This window comes from Cyanistes caeruleus, chromosome 3 (genome assembly GCF_971803275.1).
Source record: "Cyanistes caeruleus chromosome 3, bCyaCae1.hap1.1, whole genome shotgun sequence".
NCBI classification, from domain to species: Eukaryota; Metazoa; Chordata; class Aves; order Passeriformes; family Paridae; genus Cyanistes; species Cyanistes caeruleus.
In genome coordinates, this window is record NC_141703.1 from 38,951,009 (window position 1) to 38,971,209 (window position 20,201).

The following is a 20,201-nucleotide window of genomic DNA, read 5'->3' on the forward strand; positions in this document are numbered from 1 at the left end:
AAAAAAAAATCTGGGCTCTTTGAAGGGGAGGAGAAGGCCAGGTAAATTTCACTAATTTAAGAAGAGAATTAATCAACCTACCTAAAGTTTCAAAGTTCAGTTTCACAATTTAAGCATCCTTCCTGCTAAAATATAAATGTATTCTGTGGTCTGAAAGAAGAAATGGTAGCTTTGAAACACATTGACAAATGCAAAATTCACTTTACATAACAGAAAGCAGATACAAGATAATGTTCTTGCTTCAATAAATAGTTAATGGGGGCGGGGTGCGGTGATCAGTCAAGAAGCAAAGTAAGAACTCAGTAGTTGCTGCTTTCTCAGAAAATACTACTTCTTTCCCTATTCCCAAAATAGTATCACCCTTCCATCTTTCTCAGTCCAACTACATATGTAACTAAAGCAATCTCTAATGGTAAAGCCCAGTGCTTGCTATCTAGCACAGAATGTAAAAGTTGTTCTAGAGAGGGAACTACAAACACCACCATCTTCTAGGTCAGTAATACACTCCATTTTCTTGTCCAAGATCATCATGCACCATCCCTAAACTTGCACAATGGCTGATCACGTATGGTGCATCACTTATGCAACAGATAAAGGAAAAAAAAAGAAAACAATATGGAAAGATACGGGGGGGAAACATGAGGAAATTCCACAACCATGTCTGCTTGTGCTAGGTATTGTCAGGGAGAAAAAAAGCCAGCCAGAACTAAGGATCAAAAATGGGAACACTACAGAAAAAACAAAGAGTAGACAGCAGAGGAACACAGAAAGTACAAGAGCACATTCTACCATCCCACAGCATTCTTCTGGCTGAAGACATTTAAACACACAAGGCAACCAGAGCAGCAGGGCGCTCTCTTGCAGGTGTGAATGGTACTGCTGCTACAGGCACACTGGGTCTGTATCCACTGACTGCCTGCCCAAACCACTGTGCCTGAACTTGGCAGGAACCCTGACACACACTTCCTTGCACCTCCGCTGCCCCAGACTGCTTGAAATATGATCACAGGCTCACAATGAAACCCTTGTCCCATTTCAAAGTACTCTCCCCCTGTGGGGCTACACAGAACTTACAGGCTCCTGTTCAGATAATATTAACATAACATTTTTCAAGGAGAAGCTCAGAGGTTTCTCCTTCAAATGTTCTAAGTGTTCTAAAATATATGTAAATGCAAATACAACAGAAAAGCAAAGCTCCATAAAAACCCTGAATGAAGTCATTTAGGTATGGATGCACTGCATACCTGAGACATATTCAGAGTCTACTTTTCAAAGTAAGTGTGGATCCCTACCGAAGTTCAAAACCCAAGAGCTCTTCATAAGCTTCCTGTCAAAACACTCCCCCTGAAAAAAGCCAGTTTCTAGTCCACACATGCACACAGATTTCTCACTCTCAAATCTATGACCCACACCCCTCACTTTTTTGGCTTATCAAAAACACCTTACCAACCCTACCAATCATGTTAAGTACAACAGATTTTACATCAACTTGTCCAAGAAACATTAACCACCACATGCTTGGACAATGGAATTCAAAGCATTTTCCCCTAAAGAACCAGAAAGCCTGAAAATAAAAAATAACCTCTCCACTCTAGGACACAAAGCAGTGCAAAATTATGAACAAATTTTTATTATGAACCTTTTTCCATTGAATACAACCTCACTGCTTTCCTTCCTATCTTTAGAGAAAGGCTGTGAAAAAACGTAATAGGAACAAAAAATTTAAAGTATCACTCCAAACACGATTAGAAATTAAAAAAAATTAGAAGCAAACTTAAAAGCAAACACCCACCTTCATCCCAAACTTATAACACCTCCCCTTTCTTAAAGAACACCTGAGCTATTTGTGCTGTGAGAAGGCTACTGTTGCCTTAACTATTTGAAAACATACAACAGAAATTTCTTCTGCAGAAAGAATATTGGTGCAGAGAATACCACAGGCATGCATGCCTGCAAAATTAATTTACCAAAGTTAATTTGTTAGCTGTACTCACAGAAATCTGAAGGCAGGAAATTGTAATAATTCTAAACTTTAGTTCAGCTGATGGGCTATTTTATGTTAGAGCTTTACAAAAAAAAAAATAATCTTAACACAGCAGTGTCACCTCTTGAATCTCAGCATCCTAATTAAAAAAATTAGCTTTCAGAACTAATTGACAGAAAACACCCATCAGAGTTTTTGTTGGTTAAATTGGAAAATTCTCTGCACAAAAAAAGAAATGTCACAGAAGCAAATTGTATTATCAGACGAATACTGAGTTAGACATATTAAGACATAAAAAACCCTACACCTTCCTCAAATTATTGGAGTTAACTTGCAGCAGTTACAGTACTACTTCTAAAGGAAAAAAGAACACAGTAAATAGGAAACTGCTGTCAACAAGTGTAGTAGTGCAGAGTTCACAGTCTATCTGCCAATTTTGTGCACCACAGATACTGAACAAGAAGCACATGACGAAACTTCAGGCTCAGTTCAACCCATATTCAAGAAGGATATTAAAAACTCTTCAAAATATTCAACAAGTAGAACTCAAATACAAATTACACTTTAACTACCACAAGAAAAGTAAAAATTACATTTGCCATTCAAATTCAGGTTATTATCAAAAAACACATTTTTGATAATATTGTATCAATCATACATCTAAAATCTCTCACACATTATTCATAACTTTGTATGTACAGAGAACAGTAATCTATTTAGGGTATCTACAGACCATCTACATACTCTTATCAAATAAAAGCTAGCATCTAAAAAATAAAAACATTTAAATTGCAAAATCCTTACTAGCACTAGTCTTGTAAAAATAACGCTTTGAATTCATCACTTAATTACTGCATAGAGAATCACCAATTCCTGAATTTATCAAGTATTACAATCAACATTAAAAAAATGGCTTCTCAAACTAAAAGTACAAGAGATGTAACAGTGGCTTCCACAGTTCCCAATAATTTTGCTATGCTTTAAACAACACAAGCAGAGACAAATAGTTTAGTCTACCCAAACTTTAGGAGCAAGCAAAGCAACATCTTGCTGAAAACATGAGAGAAAAACCAAAGAACAGCAATGGGTTTTCAAATCCCCACAGCCACTCGACTGTGGCAGGCAGTGAGGCTGCCCAAGCTCAACCATCCTACATTTCACTCTCTTGCAAAAAGAAAGGTTCACAAAACCCAGCATCTGATTTTATCAGGCAAAAGCGCTCAAAGGCAGCCCCTCAACCACAGTCCTTTCCCTCCCACATACACAAGGTTTGCAGCTGCTAAATGCATACATGCAAGCAGTACTAAGTCATCCACACTCAAAGGCGCTGGGGATCCTTTCTCACAGCACCAGTGAGTGACCTAGGAGTGCCAACAGGCAGGCCAAGCCGGGCAGGCTTCCAGCACCAAGCCTTCACTGCAGCAGACCTGCCAAAGCCCTAATGCTACACAAGTGTCACCGTACCTAAAACTTGTTATCACAGCTTATGTCTTTTTGCCACTTGCTCCCTCCCTAGGCTTTTTTTTTTAAGGTTTGTTTGGGTTTTTTTTCCCATGCTAGTCTCCAACATATTTCAAGCAGAGTTTCTCACCTCCACAGAGCACAAACATTAGTCAGGCAATACAACCACCTTTGTTATATTCAGCAAAGGCCTTTAAGGGAAAAAAAAAAAAATCTGAATCAGGGTCAGCAAATTAACTTTTTCTTGGGTTCAGGAGCATTTCTAGAGGACTGACAGTTCCCATATTTAAACCAGCAGCATCATCCAGAAGTGACAGTTAGGCACAATAGCTGTGCACGTTGGAATGAAACTGTTTCCTAAAAGCTGAACTGAAGAGCTTTCAAACAGCTAAAGTGTCATACAAAATTGGAAAAAAAATTCAGCAAAATTATAAACGAGAGTTTGTCATAAACATGAGCTATTACTAAACTTCCCTGGACATTATTCTTGAAATTTTACGCTCAAATTTTATTAAAATTAAGATACAAGTGGAGGCTTATATGTACTTTTATTATTAGCTTTTTATACCTTCTCAGAATCACATCAGTATTTTGACAACTTTATTATGGCCATGAAAATCTTCACTGAAAAAGGCTTGCCCAAAGCTGAACCCTGACAGTCCTGCAACACATGACAAACAATTAAAAAAAACATCCCTCAAGTAAAAAAAAATTAAATAACTAGATAAACACCATAGGTCATACTTCCATATTAACCTTTTAAATTATCTGTGAAGAAGCTTCCTTTTCTCATCAAATATGATGCAGTAAATGGTCAAATAGCATCTTTCACATTGCATAACCAAGGACTATTGATTAACCATGTATTTGCCCATTTGTCAACATAACAGAAATAAATTTCATCTGTTCTGCTTTGCAAGTTCTTCTCACATCATGTGAGCTTTTTAGAAAAGAAGCAAGCAAAACTGAACAACAATTACGGCTGGACGGGACCTCTCAGAGCTGATCAGTTTCTTCAATCACATAGTAGTTGACCTTAGTTAACTACCTCACAAATTCAGCTTCTACACAAAAAATCCTGTCCCTTCACATCCTTCAATATATAGTCAACACCAGCAGAGCTTTGGTTTCCTTAATTATGCCCTGGCATATTCCATCTCCAGGAAACCTACCCCTGCCTTCATCTGCTCTATACATTTGAACTCTGCCCAAGATCCTCTGCTTGGAGAAGACTATACTGAGTATAAACAAGCTCTCCTGAGCCACTCTGACTTCCAAAACAGCCTTTCATGACACCCTGGCAAGCAAATGTTGGCTTGGGAAAAAGAAAATTGCACTTCCAAAGTCCACGGCTGCAATTCTGGCTCTTTGATTTATTTGCTCCTCTTGGAAACCTAAGCCTCACCATTTCACAGTAGTCCCAGGCTTCACTTCCTTGATTACCTCTTCCCTCTTTGTAAGAGGCCCCACACAGCACCTCCTAGTTAACTCAATCTCTTGCATCAAGAAATCATTCTCCACACACTCAAGAAGACTCCTGAATTGTTTTCACTCTCCCACATGTACTAGTGTCTTAGAACGATACATTTCCTCCAGTTTTCTAAAGCTGACTTTACCTATTTCTTATTCATGATCAGGTCTATGGCATCCAATACCACCTGGCCTAGTGGCAGGAGTCACAGCCTCCCCCGAAATTCTCTATCCTCCACTTATTCAAGCAAATCTGTCTCACGCAAATCTGTTGGCTCTGCAGCTTCTCTGCAAAGAGCCTGTCAGTCTATTTGTCCTTCCTGATTCTGCAAGTCAGCTCATCTCCCTGCAGCTCCTTCCCCTACAACAGGGTCTTGACCAGAGCACAACTCACATTTATAAGGGCCCCTGGCTCCTACTCTCAGTCTCAGAGTCAAGCACCAGCCAATTTCTAGACTCCAAGACATAAAAGACCATAGCCCTACTCCTTCCACAAACCTTTTAATACAAACTTACGCCTGCTGGAGAGATTTATGATTAACACATGTTCAGTTACTCAAAGATGCTTTTCTTCTACTCTTATAACATGGTACAATAAGGAATTAATGAGAGCAGGGAAAACTTTTGCAGGAAGTATTTTAAGAAACCAAACCTCAATGTTTGACTAATGTTACTTTCAAAGCATCCTTCAGAAATATTGTGTTGAACAGACAAATAGCTATTAAAAAGTTTTAAGAAAGAAACTGCATTATACAAACAAGTTCTTAGCTCCCCTGACTTCTTCCTAAATGTATAGAATACCAGTTTTGTTTGGATGAGATACCCTCCAAACAAAATTACAAGATCAGTCTAGGAGATACGCTTCCTGGATAGGAATGCTCCTTTGCTACCGAAAACAGACAAGGGAGATGACAGGTCATCAGAAATTTGTCAACAGTTAAACCCACATTAAAAACAATTTCACTTTCAGAACTGTCAGCAGCCTACTTTACAAGGCCAGTAACATCACAGGTCAACAAGTGAGCTGACATTAAATGCCAGCTACAAAGGAACTGTGAAAATTCATGCAACATTATATAGCCAGCTAAAGTCCAGGAATGAAACTTGAAGTACTGCCCAATTAGCATAGCAAGACAGAGGCAGAAACCAGGTACTCTCTAAGCAGAATACATGCATTTCTATAAATCCAAGTCACCACACAGTACACCTATTAGCTTGCACCAACTAGTCAAACACTGATCACCATTCTTCCTATATAATAAACAGGATACATGAAGGGTTTAGGGGAGTGGTTAGTTTCAAACAGCTATCAAAGGATGCTAGTTGCTGCCTACAGACAATTCAGCAGTAATAAGTAAAACAGCATCTCATACTCATCCTTTATATAGTGTTCCTTTGTTCAAAGTAAACAAGTGACAGATGCTTTTTGTGAACAAGGTAAAAGAATATAATCTAAAACCACAACACCCATAAAAGGACATATGCACCTATACCTTATACCTCACAAATTGTGTCTTCATTTCCTGTCTCCCATCTTGAGTTCTTCAATCTTCCAGACACCTCATAAGCAATTCAGTTTCTGGTTTAACATTCCACCCTAAAAAAATGGTACTAGGATCTCATCTGTGGAATCCCAGACTCCATAACTGCCTGGCAGCTGTTTGTTGACCAATTCAACAACCAAGGAAAGTTGCTTTAAATACAATGCTTCTTACTGGGATCTTTTAAGATGGCTCTGCTCACCAATCCAGCTCTTCACATAGTGTGAGCACTATCTCTGATACCCGTTTCCTTCCCTGATCCCTTTTCCCCACATTCTCCACTATTAGGACATGTGACAGCATTAACTCAAGACACTAAATCTACACTGCCTTTCAAAAGATTAATCAAGTATTCATTCTCCTTGTCCCCAATCATGTGTCCTGATACCATCAGCTCTAGCATTCATTAACCTATGCAAAGAGCCACATGAGCTTGCTGATCGACATTTCTTTCTTTTCGTTCCCCCATTGTTCTCATACAGATAAGCAGCCTGGATCCATTTTAGAAAAGGCTGCACATGTAGTAGGTACACAAAAGATAGAAAGGAAGAGAACTACTCTTAGCAGACAGTACCTCATATCATATTAAAAAGTTCTAAGTAATTAACATTAAAATGTTCTAAGTAGTTGTGAACATTATTCACAGAAAATCTGCCTTAGGGCCCTCTCAGTCTAGAGCTCATCCAAATACTAAAAAGAAATTCAGCCCAGGGCCTGTTCACCTGTATTTATACCCACAGGCACAACAAGTTAGAGACAGTATTACCACATAGTATTGTTCATTAATAGTGCCTGAAAACAGATCATCCTCGAATAACCACAACCACAGCTGATAACAAATACCACAACTGGGACAATATGAACCACAGGAGCAATGAATCTGCACGATGAAGTAGCTGCTGCTGAGGACATGGGTGAAGGACAAAGTCAGGAAAAAGACAGGACACTCTCAAAGCCTCAAAAGAGGAATCTAAGGGACCTTATGTTTTATATCCAAGGAGGTGAAGCAGCAGGAAATCACACTGCTGTCTTTTACAGAGGAAGATGGTAAAACTATCTTTTTTTTAGTCACACTGACAATGTTCAATTGCATTAAAATTACTACATACAGCACTTTCCACTACCTCTGGAAATGTCTAGATATCAGCACAAAGCAAACAGACTATAATAGACATACACCAACTTGGTTTATGGCAGCAGGAGACATTGATCCAGAACTGCTGATGGCAGTGCTCTCAGCACATACCTGTAGCTTCAAAGGAATTGCCTTGATCTCTGCCACTGCTGCCCAAGAGAGGCACATCTCTAGAACAAGTGAAGCCTAATGACTTCAGCCCTGCTCAGCCTAAAGCTTAAGACTTGATCAATGAGATGCCTGCACTTCTCTCCAAGCCCCACAACTCTAGGTACAGCATCAGAGCCCTGCAGACAACCTGCAGTTTGTTCCTATGTTTCTATGACTACAGCATCTTTTATATTAAAATATTTCATTTAAATATGTGACAAAGTCAGTAGAAAAAAGTTTTAACTAACTTGGTCAATCAGTCTGGTGTGCTCAGAGCATGGAAACAACCCAGCACAAGATCAGAGAAGTGCTAGAGCACCAGGAGGGCAGCCCTAAGCAAGCAATTAGAGTGACTTCAGTACACATCAGTACTTAAGTTCAAATCAGGAGTGCTTTTTCTTGTTTTTAAGTAAATCTCTTAGTCATCCCCAGTTAAAACACTTCTGTCTCTAACACTCAGCTGTCTCAAAGCACAAGAACCAGATACCTGCTGGGCACAGCAAACCACCACAAGCAGACACCAAGCCTTCAGCACCAAACTAGGACCAAGCACAGAGATCCTGAAAGAACACCGTGTCTTCAGCATGAACCATTTCACTACTCCACAGATACACTCTTGGTACTCCCACTGCCTACTGATGTAGACAGCCATAGCATCACAGAGCCACTACTTGACTCTCTGCAGTACTGAGGACCTGCACTGTTAAGCTGCAATTAACTTTGCTGACTGGGCTCTCACATTTTCCTCCTCTAAGGGTAGATCAGTATTTCTGACAACATCCACTTTCCCTAAATGAGCTTTGAGACAGGAAATTATTTTTCATCTGTGCATTGATCCTTCAAATAAATCAGCCTGGTAATTAAATAATCATCCCTTCAAAGGTCAAAAGATCTGGCATCAACTTCTTTTTGACATATACTTTGCACCTCCAAGGCAGTGTCCCCAATAGAGCTGCAGTGTGATGCTTAAGGCATTCTATTCTGCATCCTTCCTCTGCTACTCAGTAGTAGAGTTTCAACAAGAATCAAACAAAAGTGACATTTCAGCTTAATCATCAAACAATGCAACAGGAGCCTGATTCATTTCAGAGGTCATATATGCATTTCACATCATCCTATCACTGATAAAAACACACTAAAAGGCTGAAACTTTAGGATTCTAGAGCTCTGATGAGCCCAACTTTTAAAATTTTAGATCAAGCTTGTATTTTTCAGTATAGCCACTGAAAAATTACTTCCTCCATCAACCCACTCAGCTTCAAAGCAATGATAAACTTTAAAAAAAGGCAAATTACTTGGCAAGCAAGCTACAATTCCAAACAAAAGCCCACTCCTTCCACAGAGGTATGGAAGGATTCCATTTCTCTTCATGGGATTACCACCACCTGCATTTCTCATGCTTTACAAAACTGTCCAGGAGTTCACCCAATAAAACATGAAGACAGGATAGTAACATCTCCATCCCCTCTCGTAAAGAGATGATCAACACACCGTCTTGCTTTTGAAATAAAAGGCAAATACACTGAAGAAAGAGCAGAAGAGCAATGCAAACCTGACCATATTTTCCTTGGTACAATCTGGCCCATTCATGCTCTGCACACTTTGAAAACACCACCACTAAGGAAGAGTGAATTTCTCCAGATAGTACATAGAAGCAGAGTCCACTCTACACACTCTGGACAACAGCCCAGAAATCACACATTTCCAAAAGGCATCAAAATATTAGTTTCATTTTCACATAGGTACTCAAAACAAATTTTGTGAGTAAAAATCCCAGAAATGCCATTGGGAGACACTGACCTGTCAAAATGACTGAACTTCTAGTTTTGTAGCAGATGATGGAAGAAAGCTTTGCACATTTTAAAAGACAAAGCAGAAAAAAAAATGTAAATGAGATTTGGACAAACGTTAAAACCTCTAAGTTAGTTACAAGTAAATAAAACCCCTCAGTTTTAGATAAACTTCCACTTTTCCAACTAACTTTTTTAGACTACAACTCAAATGCCAAATTGCCCTCCAATACTTATTTTCACCAGCTAGATTTCTTAGGAACAAAAGAACCTGGCAGTATCCCATTAAACTATAGAGAAGTCTTCAGCAAAATTCTAAAAAACTCACCTTACACTCAAATTAATTCAGCTCAATAAAGACATGGTATAGAAACTTATAACCCTAATTAACTTTGCAGTTTCCCTAAACCAGATTTTTCTCCAGCCTCCTCCTGAAATACTGTCTCAACTCCAAGCTTAAAAAAAAAGTTAGAAAAGGAATATAGCTCTTCCATTTCTAGCTTATTTTTTCAATTTTCTGTCACTCAAAAGACAAGTTTCTGGAGAACAACTCAATTACTTTTACATCAATAAAAGCATTTGCATTATTTTTCATTTTATATTATGTAGCAGAACAAGATTTAGAACAAGCAGTTTAATACAATAACACCTGAAGTCTTAAGTGACTGATAGGAAAAACCTTTTATGAAAGAAGTATAACTCATTGCTCACTACTCTGTTAAGTTTTAGTAGTTTACATTACTTTCCCATGGGATTTTTTCAGTCATTTATAGTTCATTGCTTCATATGGCTATAGAATCCCTGCTGTGTTAAAAAATGCCAAGTAAAATTATATCTCATTCACTGCTTTATGCTATACCTTCTTTTGTTCAGATCCAATTAGTGAAAGCTTGTTCTTCATTTATCATACTTTTAGCTGATTACATTAGGCATTACAATAGTTCTCTAGCTTTCCTTGACAATGTTTGCACCATCAGTGTTACATTTATGGTTGAGGAGGCTCTTTCATCTTAACTCTCTATTCCAATCAGTTCAGGGGGAAAAGTACATACGATTACTCTTGTTCAGACAAAACTTCTTTGCTTGTTTTCTCATATCAAAAATAATTCCACCAGATGTTTTAATTAAAAAAAAATCTGAATTTTACTGGTCCTTCCCCACTTTACCTATTCAAATGTAAAGAATCAGTGTTTTGAAAGCTGAACACTGAAGTTAAAAAAAACCAACGAAACTCAGCATTTTGAACAGTATACAACTTTTTTCTCTGCTTTCTCCAAAATAACAGATGCAATCAAAGAGTACTACCACTATTTTCAAGAACCTGAAAGCATCTATTATGACCTACTTTTTTCAGTACCACATGAGCAACTGTAATGCTCTATGGGGGTCTCAGCAGCCATTTTGTCAAGCTGTTTTTCCCATCAGCTCACACACCCTCCCACCTACACAAAACCAAGTGCAATTCAATCCCATTTAATACCATTTCCAGCTATCTGTAAATTTGCATTAATACAGAAACATCTAAAAGTCTCAGAAGTCACCCAGCTCCTTTTAAGTTTTGTTAATGTTCTCTTCCCTATCACTATAACAATTTTCACCTATAAAAATCTTTCAGATCTTTGGTCAATTTTTACATTACTAGCACAGAACAGTATATTTTGCTTTTTGTACTTTCCCTCTTCAGGTAAGCTTTATTTGGTTCTCGTCAGGTTGTTCCATTTTTGCCACGTTCCCAGTTTTTAACAGTACTCTCTCCTGCTTCCTCCTCATAACAGCAAAGTTTAAATTCCTTGAAATGAAAATTCCTTTGTGCTCTTATAGTCTAGTTACTAGTTTTGTCTATTAATGATAACTATGTCAAGATTGATATTGCTCTAACAGCATACTCAAGACATTTGCCATGGTGCTCCAGAGAAAATAAGTGTGAAGAACAAGAAAAAGCTGTTTCATGGGAAGTTTATATGCATTTTGTCTATTCCCACCACCTCTATTCAGCACTGTAAATTCCACAAGAATTTCAGTAATCTGAAAATTTAAAGTAAATAAATAAATAATTTTTTTTAAAAAAAGATAAGTTAATATTCAACCAAAAATCTAAAATAAAGCTCTAGGACTAAGGTAACTCCCTTGCTAGTCTTTACAGACCTTTTATTCAAAGACCATTATTTTAAGACTGTGTGTACAATTCCTATACAAACATTAGTGAAAATACCTTGAATCATTCATGCATATCACATTTATCCATATCATAGATAAGGAATAAATTAGAATCTCAATGAAGAGCCTGAATTGCTAAATACTTTGTGATATCTGTTTTCTTTCTCACCTTAAATATTTAGTGAGCACATTGGAAGAACTTTGCTTCTGTTCAGTTTCAGTTGTGTTTTGAAACAGAATGACAAAACCACAGAGACGTAACAGATGGTCTGGACTGCCCTCCCTTCACAGTTATACTGGTTACAATTAATTCATATTAAGAGATCAGGCTACCTGATCTGTACTATACTTATTTTTCAGTAAGTAGCTATATAGATGTAATGTAATAAGGGGCTCTTACTACATCTCAAAGGCTTCTCCAAGTTCTAAGCATAAAATTTATCTACTGTAGTTAGTGCTACTTCTAAACATGTTAATAAGTAATATTTTTGTAAAATATCCCTACCTTAGTTACTTAAAACCAGGTCCCACTATTTTTAGTAAAGACAAACAGTGTTGGGATCAGCACCTAGCCCAACCACATGCCTTTACACCCATTTCTGTCTTTGGTTCTGTGACCATCATCATCAGGGTAGCTGCCTATCATACTCATTGTTTTTGCAATATAAATCATGAAGGAGTAAGATATCCTGTCAAGCACAAAATCAAAAGAATATTAACAACTCTCTTGTGGCATCCCATCACTAAGCAAACACATTTTTCCTAGCTCCATGAGGACAGAGGTTCCTTTGCCAGGTTGCATCAGCTCCCAAGTATGACTTCAGAGCATTTGAGATTTTGTTATGACTGGTCCTAGAAGGATGGTGTTGATGAAACATTGACAGAATTACGGACAATTATTGTTGGTTACTTTATGGTAAGCAACAGAGTCAAAGAATTTGGCTTGTGGACTTATCTATCGAGGTCATCCAAAATGCCAATCACACACATCACTGCAATGGGCCAGGTCATTCCCACAGTGAATAAACTTGGTATCCAAGTCATTAAAACAGACAATATTAACTATTTCCTGGTGCAAGCACACAAGGTAGTGCCTGAATGATTTATGGCAGACAAACAACATTCATAATTAGACCCAAAAAACTAGCATAGACTTAATACCACTACCTTAAGTGCATAGAATCATTTTTCAAGTAGCCTTCCTTGTTTTACTTTAAATACCTGGAGCTTCTTCAATATACCCAGCTACAGGTAAGTTTGATCAGTCTTTAGGTAAGGCTTCAAAGAGCTAAGACACTACATCACCCTTACACATCTTATCCATAAACTCAAAATGTCAGCATCCCCTCTAACACACTTAATGTTATCTTTATGAACTGCCATGAGTATATTAATGCATTCCTGAGATACCAGCTTGGATTTTCTCTCTCTTGGGAAGTATTACAAATTGAAGACCCTATTTGTACTTAAAAGCTAAGACAGCACTGTAGATCAAAGCAACATAGACATATTTTCAATTTTCTTCTTTTAATGCACTATTTGTACACCCTTCCCCCTAAGGTCATGAGTTGTACTTTTTCATGCCATTCTTACACTCTCATTATGTTCTTCAATCTCAGTTTTTACTTACTGCTTTCAGATTTTTTCCACAGTCTCAGCTCATAGCAGAATCCACACAATAAACAGACACACCAGAGAGAAGACAGATTCATTTTCTCAAGTCTATTACGGAGTGGTGAAAGAACATGTGGAGTTTTTTTAAACAACATTTTAAGTCCATTTTCAGGATGAATTCATGCCAGTGAACAAGGCTATGCAGTGCTGCTAAACAGTGAAACCATTTATCCTAACAGCAGATACTATATACATAAAATGGAATTCAAGTACTCATCAGCATGCTTCAGTTTTACTAGAGGAATCATAGATCATACAGAGTAGTTTGTATTCATATTCACATAGCCCTTGACTTCCAAAAGAATTAGAATTTATCATGATGTCTGACAACCAGCCATTAAGAATTCATTTCACAGCCCATTGAGCACCCACAAGCTACTACATTACCAGTTATGGCTACCAGTTGAAATCTAGACCAAGTGTACCTTCCATTCACCTCAAAATAAAAAACACTTGGCATTAAAAAAAAAAAAAATCAATCAGCAGAGCATTTCAGCAAGTCCCACTTCAGTCCCTTGCTCAATCTACAGCCTATTCATACGAGCTGAGCTGGTCATGTAGTAATAGAACCACAAAGGGACTCGGACAAAAGCTGTGTCAAAGTCCAAAACTCCCAACAGATCTCACCTTTCATTTAACTCTGAGAACACCTAAGTTCTAACTACTTTCCAATTTCACCAACCATATCTGTTTTTTCTAATGTTGAGTAACTCACCACCTATATGCACAAGTTCTGTCCTGCATAAAGTATACAATTTTTTCTGGTAGTTTGTCTGAGTGACTTCTTATTAAATCATAATACAGGGGTTTAACTCCCTTCCAGATTTCAACAAACTCTCCTGGGATATGGGGGTACCCCCTGTCAATTCTCCTGTAGCAATTCTTGCAGGCAAGGAATAACACAGTTCTCTCTAGTCAAAAATATGCAAGTAATAACTGCACTTGCTGTTTCACCACACAAGAAATTATCCTGCTATTGCTGCCATGAATGATAACCAAGAGACTACAAAACCTGAAAATGGCCAGGAAGGTACCTTACTTGTCTAAAAAGCCATTTTACCACCTTCCTGCTAAGCTCCTGAATACTGAAGGCACATCAACATCCTCAACAAATGGAACAGCTCCGTTAGACCTTTTTAGCATACCTGGTAGATGGGGACATTTTTCTGGAAAGTAGGAAGTAATGAAAAAGATTTACCAGGCACAGGAAAAAATTATACTGAGCTCTATACCTTCTTCTAGGATCCACTCTTCACTGCCTTTTTGTGCATATTAGCAAAACAAAATTTAGGCTTCACTGCCACTCTCACACTTCTTGCCCACATCTACTTATGTGCACATGTATCTAGCTTAATCCACACAAAGAGGAAGGTAGCATTTGCACAAGGAAAACACAGAAGAATTCACAAAAAATGCTAAATACTTGTCCAATCCTTCCTCCGTCTTGGTATCTCCACTCACTTCAAGCACACAGAAAAGGACATATACAAAGAGACTTCAGAATTGCCAACATGCCTACAACAATAATCAAGTAGACTGCATAACCGCTGCAAGTCTTGCTGAATTAAATCCTCATCTACCACTTGAATTAAGCAGTACTCACAGCATTGGCGTCAACATCACTGTGTATGGCAACTGTTTTAATCCCCATCTTCCTACACGTTTTGATGACCTGCCACATAAGAAGTGACAATTACCAACACTTAAATACCAATAGCTTTAGAATTAAAAATCAAAAAATTAAAATGTTACATACTTACTCGGCATGCAATCTCTCCTCTGTTGGCAATAAGGAGTTTTTCAAAAGTCTGAAGGGAAAAGAACAATAAAAATCCTTAGAGACAAACAGAACACAAGTCTTTCTCTCTCCAGAAACATGCATTCTTTTCTCCTCCACTTCCACTAAAACCATGGTTTATCCATGACCTTGTATTTCTGAGAACACCTACTTTTAAAAGGGTTCTCCTGACTTAAATGATGATATAACAAACCATATGCTATACTAGATCTACATAGCACACACAGGTTCAGAAGAGAAAGGGTTTGACTATTCACACCAGCATTCCTTAGATCTCCTTGCCAACTAGAACCCTACAGCAACTCTGGAAGTCAGCCAAGCCCAGGGAAGAGGTGCATATAGATTTTATGCTGCCTGGAAGTAGCACAGGTACATACTGGTACAATGCTGGCAGGTACAGTGGTCACTGCCCCCAAACAGTATAGATGACCTGTACCAAAATTCTCATCTGTTATGAGCATCTCTACTTTAAAAGATATTCTAATCATAAGGAAGAGTAGCTCCATCATGCCTAGGTCATGGAGGGTAAAAGACCAACAGTTCGACCCTGTACAGACACACCTGCTGAGTTGTACCAGCCTTGCCCCTTCTCCTATCAGCTTCACCTGAGGAACCTGGCAAAATTCTGCATGGCCATAAAGACGCTGCTACACACTCAACACTAAGTAGCAAACAATTCAACAGAACAGCAAATCAAAAAACTCCCCTGAAATTCACTGTCACCTTTCACACTGGAATGCACTAACACTGCAAATGTACCTCCAACACTTCTATATCATGCCTGTAAGAAGGGGATAACAAGCTGTTGGAATAAGCCTTACACCCCTTCCCATTCAGAAAAGAGGGGTGGAACAGCACAGTTCCTCAGCACAAAAATTCCACTGCTGAGATAAGGGTTATTGCTATCATGGGCCTTGCTACTAAACACACAGATGCATTTTGTTACCTCATCTGCTCAGTTATAAATACAGACTGCCACTGAAAGAAACAATCCTAGGTGACACACTTACCCCACTGCTTTGCACACCCCAGACCACAGGGACCCAGCTCCAGGACACATCACAAGATTAATACAGTAATTGAACAGTCTTACTCTGCCTCCCATGCTCCATATGAAAGACATAGGATAGAGAATCAGCAGGACTCTCTCCTTCAGGGGCAGTCTGCAGTCATACCACATCAGGTTTATCAAACGATACCCAAAGATATTGGACAGCTATTCTCCCTCCACTACACCAAACAGCTTGTTTCATACAGACTAGGGGAAGAGACTAGCCACCACAACAACTAAAACTGTTTACTAGTCTCACAGTCATTAGCTAATTTGAGGAGGAGAAGACAGGCGCCAGAGGAGAGGAAGGAACACTGCAAAACTCCAACAGGAACTGCTATTGACAGACTAGAACACATTATTTGCTCTAGACTCCAGAGGAACTCAAGGTGCCCTTGACCAAATTCATTTTTTCAAAGTCAGGGCTGAGCTGCCATCATACAACCAGTTTAAAAATACTACCACATGATAACACCATATGGAAATTAAGTGATAAGAAACTCTTCCAGATAAGAGCTGCAGCAAGCTTATACAGTAGAATTAGCCAGATCTGCTGAATACCACTGCTCAGTGCACAGGCACACCTGACTCAGATGGATCTTAAACATCTTTAAACAAACTCAAGTATCAGATACAAATATTGTAAGAGCACCACAGGAGCTAGCAACTTTTTGGAAGAGCTTTTTTTCACTAGGGATCTGGTCTAAAAAGGTAATCAACATAATCATACAAACTGTTCCTGAATCTAAATTTCAGCATTCTAGGTACCTAAAGATTTTTAGGCATACAGACTTGAGGGGGAATTAAAAAAAAATTCCCAAATACCTGGTATTGAAAAGTGTCATGACTCAAGTTCACCATCAACCTAGTTCTTGGTATATAAAAGCTGTTTTATTAATCAGCTGTGGTCACAGTACAAGACAAAATTTTCAATATCAAGATTTTAAGAATATTTGACATTCATTTTAATTTTTCAATTCTAGTCTCTGTCTAGAGACACACAGACTAGACTTAAGTCCAACATGATAAAAAGAAATTAAATCACATACTGCTTTGGAGTAAAATTTTGTTATATAATTTCCACTAATTAGGCTGAAAAGGTGTCACATGAAAGTTATCATTACAAAGACAACTTAAGCTCTTTTTTGGTTTGTTTTTTTCAGTGCCCCTTCCACTGTCTGCAGTAGTCACTGGTTGAATTACACAGCTCCTAAATGAGAGAAACCAAATACCCACCTATATGGTCTAAACATAATTATGCATTTAGAAAAGCAAGGGGACCTTAATTCAGCAAGAACCTTAAGAAAAAGCTATCTTCTGAAAAGAACCTGTAAAGCCACAGTTCTAGGTACACACCGATTTTCTCCACTTCCTAATACTGTTTCACTTCTAGTTAATTGCTTCTACGCTGGTGTATAAGGACAAGCTTATCAGTCCTGAATTGTTGGCATCCTTGCTCTTGAATATTAGTGTACTTTCAGTCCCATTATTTTTCCCCATGTCTTACTTCAGAGACCATGCCAAGACAATCTTCCATGAGGAGAGTTTTTCCTGGCTCAGCTGTAAACTGAGATTGCTACTGCACAAGCCCCAAGATGAGGATTTGCTATTCTCCACAGGCCTTAAAGGCCCATCTTTTTTTGAGGCCTGAAGTTCTCACCCCTCTGCCAGGTGATCTAACAACCATGCTGCCACTGTTACATAGCTTTGTTTCCACAAACAGCTTTTGGCTTGTCTAGCTCCCAGATGTTTAAACAGGCCTGTTACTACCCACACCGTGAAAAACATTAACAGTTGTTTCATAATTATAACGTGTTCAGGCCAGTATATAACTTTCCCAAGCTCACAATCACTTATTAAGCCTTTGGGTATACACTCAAAAGTAACATCCAATCTTGCTTGACATGTATCCTGCAAAAGCAACTTCCTTTTTGGTTTAGAAAGAAAAACATGCTGTTAAACCAGCCATGGGGTATACCAAGAGAACTACTATTGTTAACAGCAGCACAAAGAAGAGGGCAGTTTAAAAACCCTGATGTCAGTATTACAGCAAGGCATCAAAAAGAAAACATGCACCATACTACTTACCTTTTCATTTGGATCATACACAGACGAATAGAGTTTATGTGAAGTTACACGGCACCATCTTGAACACAGTGTTTCCCACTAGAGAAGAAACAGAGAGTTAAGCCTGGTACAGTACGCCATGAAATTAAAAACATTTCATACGCTGACATCTTAAGGAAACTTCCATAGCCTTTTACTCCCTCACCAAGTGGATTACAGCTCATAGAGAGCTGCCCTTCTCCAAGCAAACACCCACAAACATTCATCAGAAACAATTCAGAAACCCTAGATATGAGGTCATTAACTTAAGCATTACTCTCTACTATACCATCTTCTTTCCTTCTTGTTCTAAGAAATACCTACAAGAAATTCTCAGAAGAGCATGCATGCATATGTCTGTACACAGTGGTGATGGGAAGAGGCCTTCACTGCTAGGGAACTGTTAGTCATGCAGCAGACTGGGCCCATATAGCATGGAGAAGTAGAACAGACTTTAGATGCTAGCTAAACTCTCAATCTTCCCTATCACAGCCTCCTGACAGCAGTCTGAGGAAAAGAGGTCTTTTTCTCTTAGACTTCTGCTCTGAACCAACTTCTACATAAACAGTTCCTATAGTTCAACATTTTTGCACAACACAGGAAAAAAGTAGTAGACACACATTATTTCAAAGAAAACACAATAGATGGTATCACGGATTTGTAAGTGTATCAAAAAGGAGATTCAGATAGGTATTACTTAAGCAATTAATTTAACAACATAACAGCAGTTTGCCATAAACAAAGATAATCATACAGATAAAACGATACCACACCAAAGATGCATCAGTACAGACAGTTCTGGCAAAGTCATACTTAATCACCCACTTGAAATCAAAAAGACTATAAAAAGCCTTAATAATAGATATTGTCCAGTAGGAAACAGCAGTGATGGGAATAGCCAGAATTCAAAATTCGTCAATTCTGTCTTAAAGAACTGTTTTCAAAAGTTGCAGAGGTCTGAGGAAGTAGTAGAAAGTAAAAGTGTCCTGTGAAAAGACTGTGTAAAAAGATATGAATATGGACTACATTAGGGGAAAAAAATCAAAAAATAAAGAAGCATATGTACACAAAGAGTTTAATTAGAGAATTCAGTTGCACTTTCCACAAGAGTAGTAAAATTAAGACAGTTCAAAAATGGATAAAGTTTCAAATTTACTGTAACCTCATATTGATTTTGAAATAACAGTGGCTCTCAGTCACTGGAATGTGAATACTCCCTATAGTTCCTATCCCTCTAGCCTGATCAAGTTTGAAAATACTTATCATGTTGCATCACAGAAAGCAGAAACCAGCCCAGGATTAAGAAGGCCATGACATTTGCAATGCAGCTGATCTTTTAATGTTATAAACAAAAAACAATATATTTCAACACAAGGAAGCCTTAGAGCCATACCATCTCTTGCTACAACCAAGCTTCATGAGCAGAAAGCTACTATAGTTACACAAACTGTTTAGATGCCAGTCACTAGTGGCAGACAGCATACACTGTTCCCAGCTAATCCATCTATGCTTAATTCTTCCAAACAATTCATATATGCTTCATTTTTCTGAAACTAAAAAAGGGTCAGTGGAAAGTGACCATTCCACTTTTCTTTTACTGAGTTGTTTCCCATTCAGTTTTGACTGTTTGTTTTGGTGGGGGTTTTTGCTTCTTTTATTTCTTTCACTTCATTTCCCAAAGATAAAATCCAAACCAACCTGAAACACAAATCATTTGACATGCTAGAATCAAATGCACTAGAGGTTTTTTGGTTTTTTTGCAGAGGTATATTATTCTTCATCTGAGGGTGTGACAGTGCAATCTGCTTCAGGCATTACAGAGATGGAGTTAAGGACAGAATACTGCAAGCTATAATCACACCTGCCAGCTGGTCATCATCCCAA

The 20,201-nt window shown here is 38.2% G+C and overlaps 1 protein-coding gene across 8 annotated transcripts in view; it reads right to left on the minus strand.

The window, feature by feature from the left end:
• The window catches only part of PCCA (propionyl-CoA carboxylase subunit alpha), a 300,758-nt gene that overhangs the window by 247,424 nt on the left and 33,133 nt on the right, over positions 1 to 20,201 (minus strand). For 4 of the 8 annotated variants that reach the window (XM_086880805.1, XM_086880804.1, XM_086880811.1 and 1 more), the window contains exons 2-4: positions 18,300 to 18,377; positions 15,123 to 15,170; positions 14,966 to 15,034 (exon numbers count right to left, since the gene is read on the minus strand). In XM_086880805.1, the coding sequence (XP_086736931.1) occupies positions 14,966 to 15,034; positions 15,123 to 15,170; positions 18,300 to 18,377 (195 nt within the window). Of the gene's footprint in view, positions 1 to 14,965; positions 15,035 to 15,118; positions 15,171 to 18,299; positions 18,378 to 20,201 lie in introns of all 8 variants that reach the window. The other 4 variants (XM_086880807.1, XM_086880812.1, XM_086880808.1 and 1 more) reach the window with 1 other exon arrangement.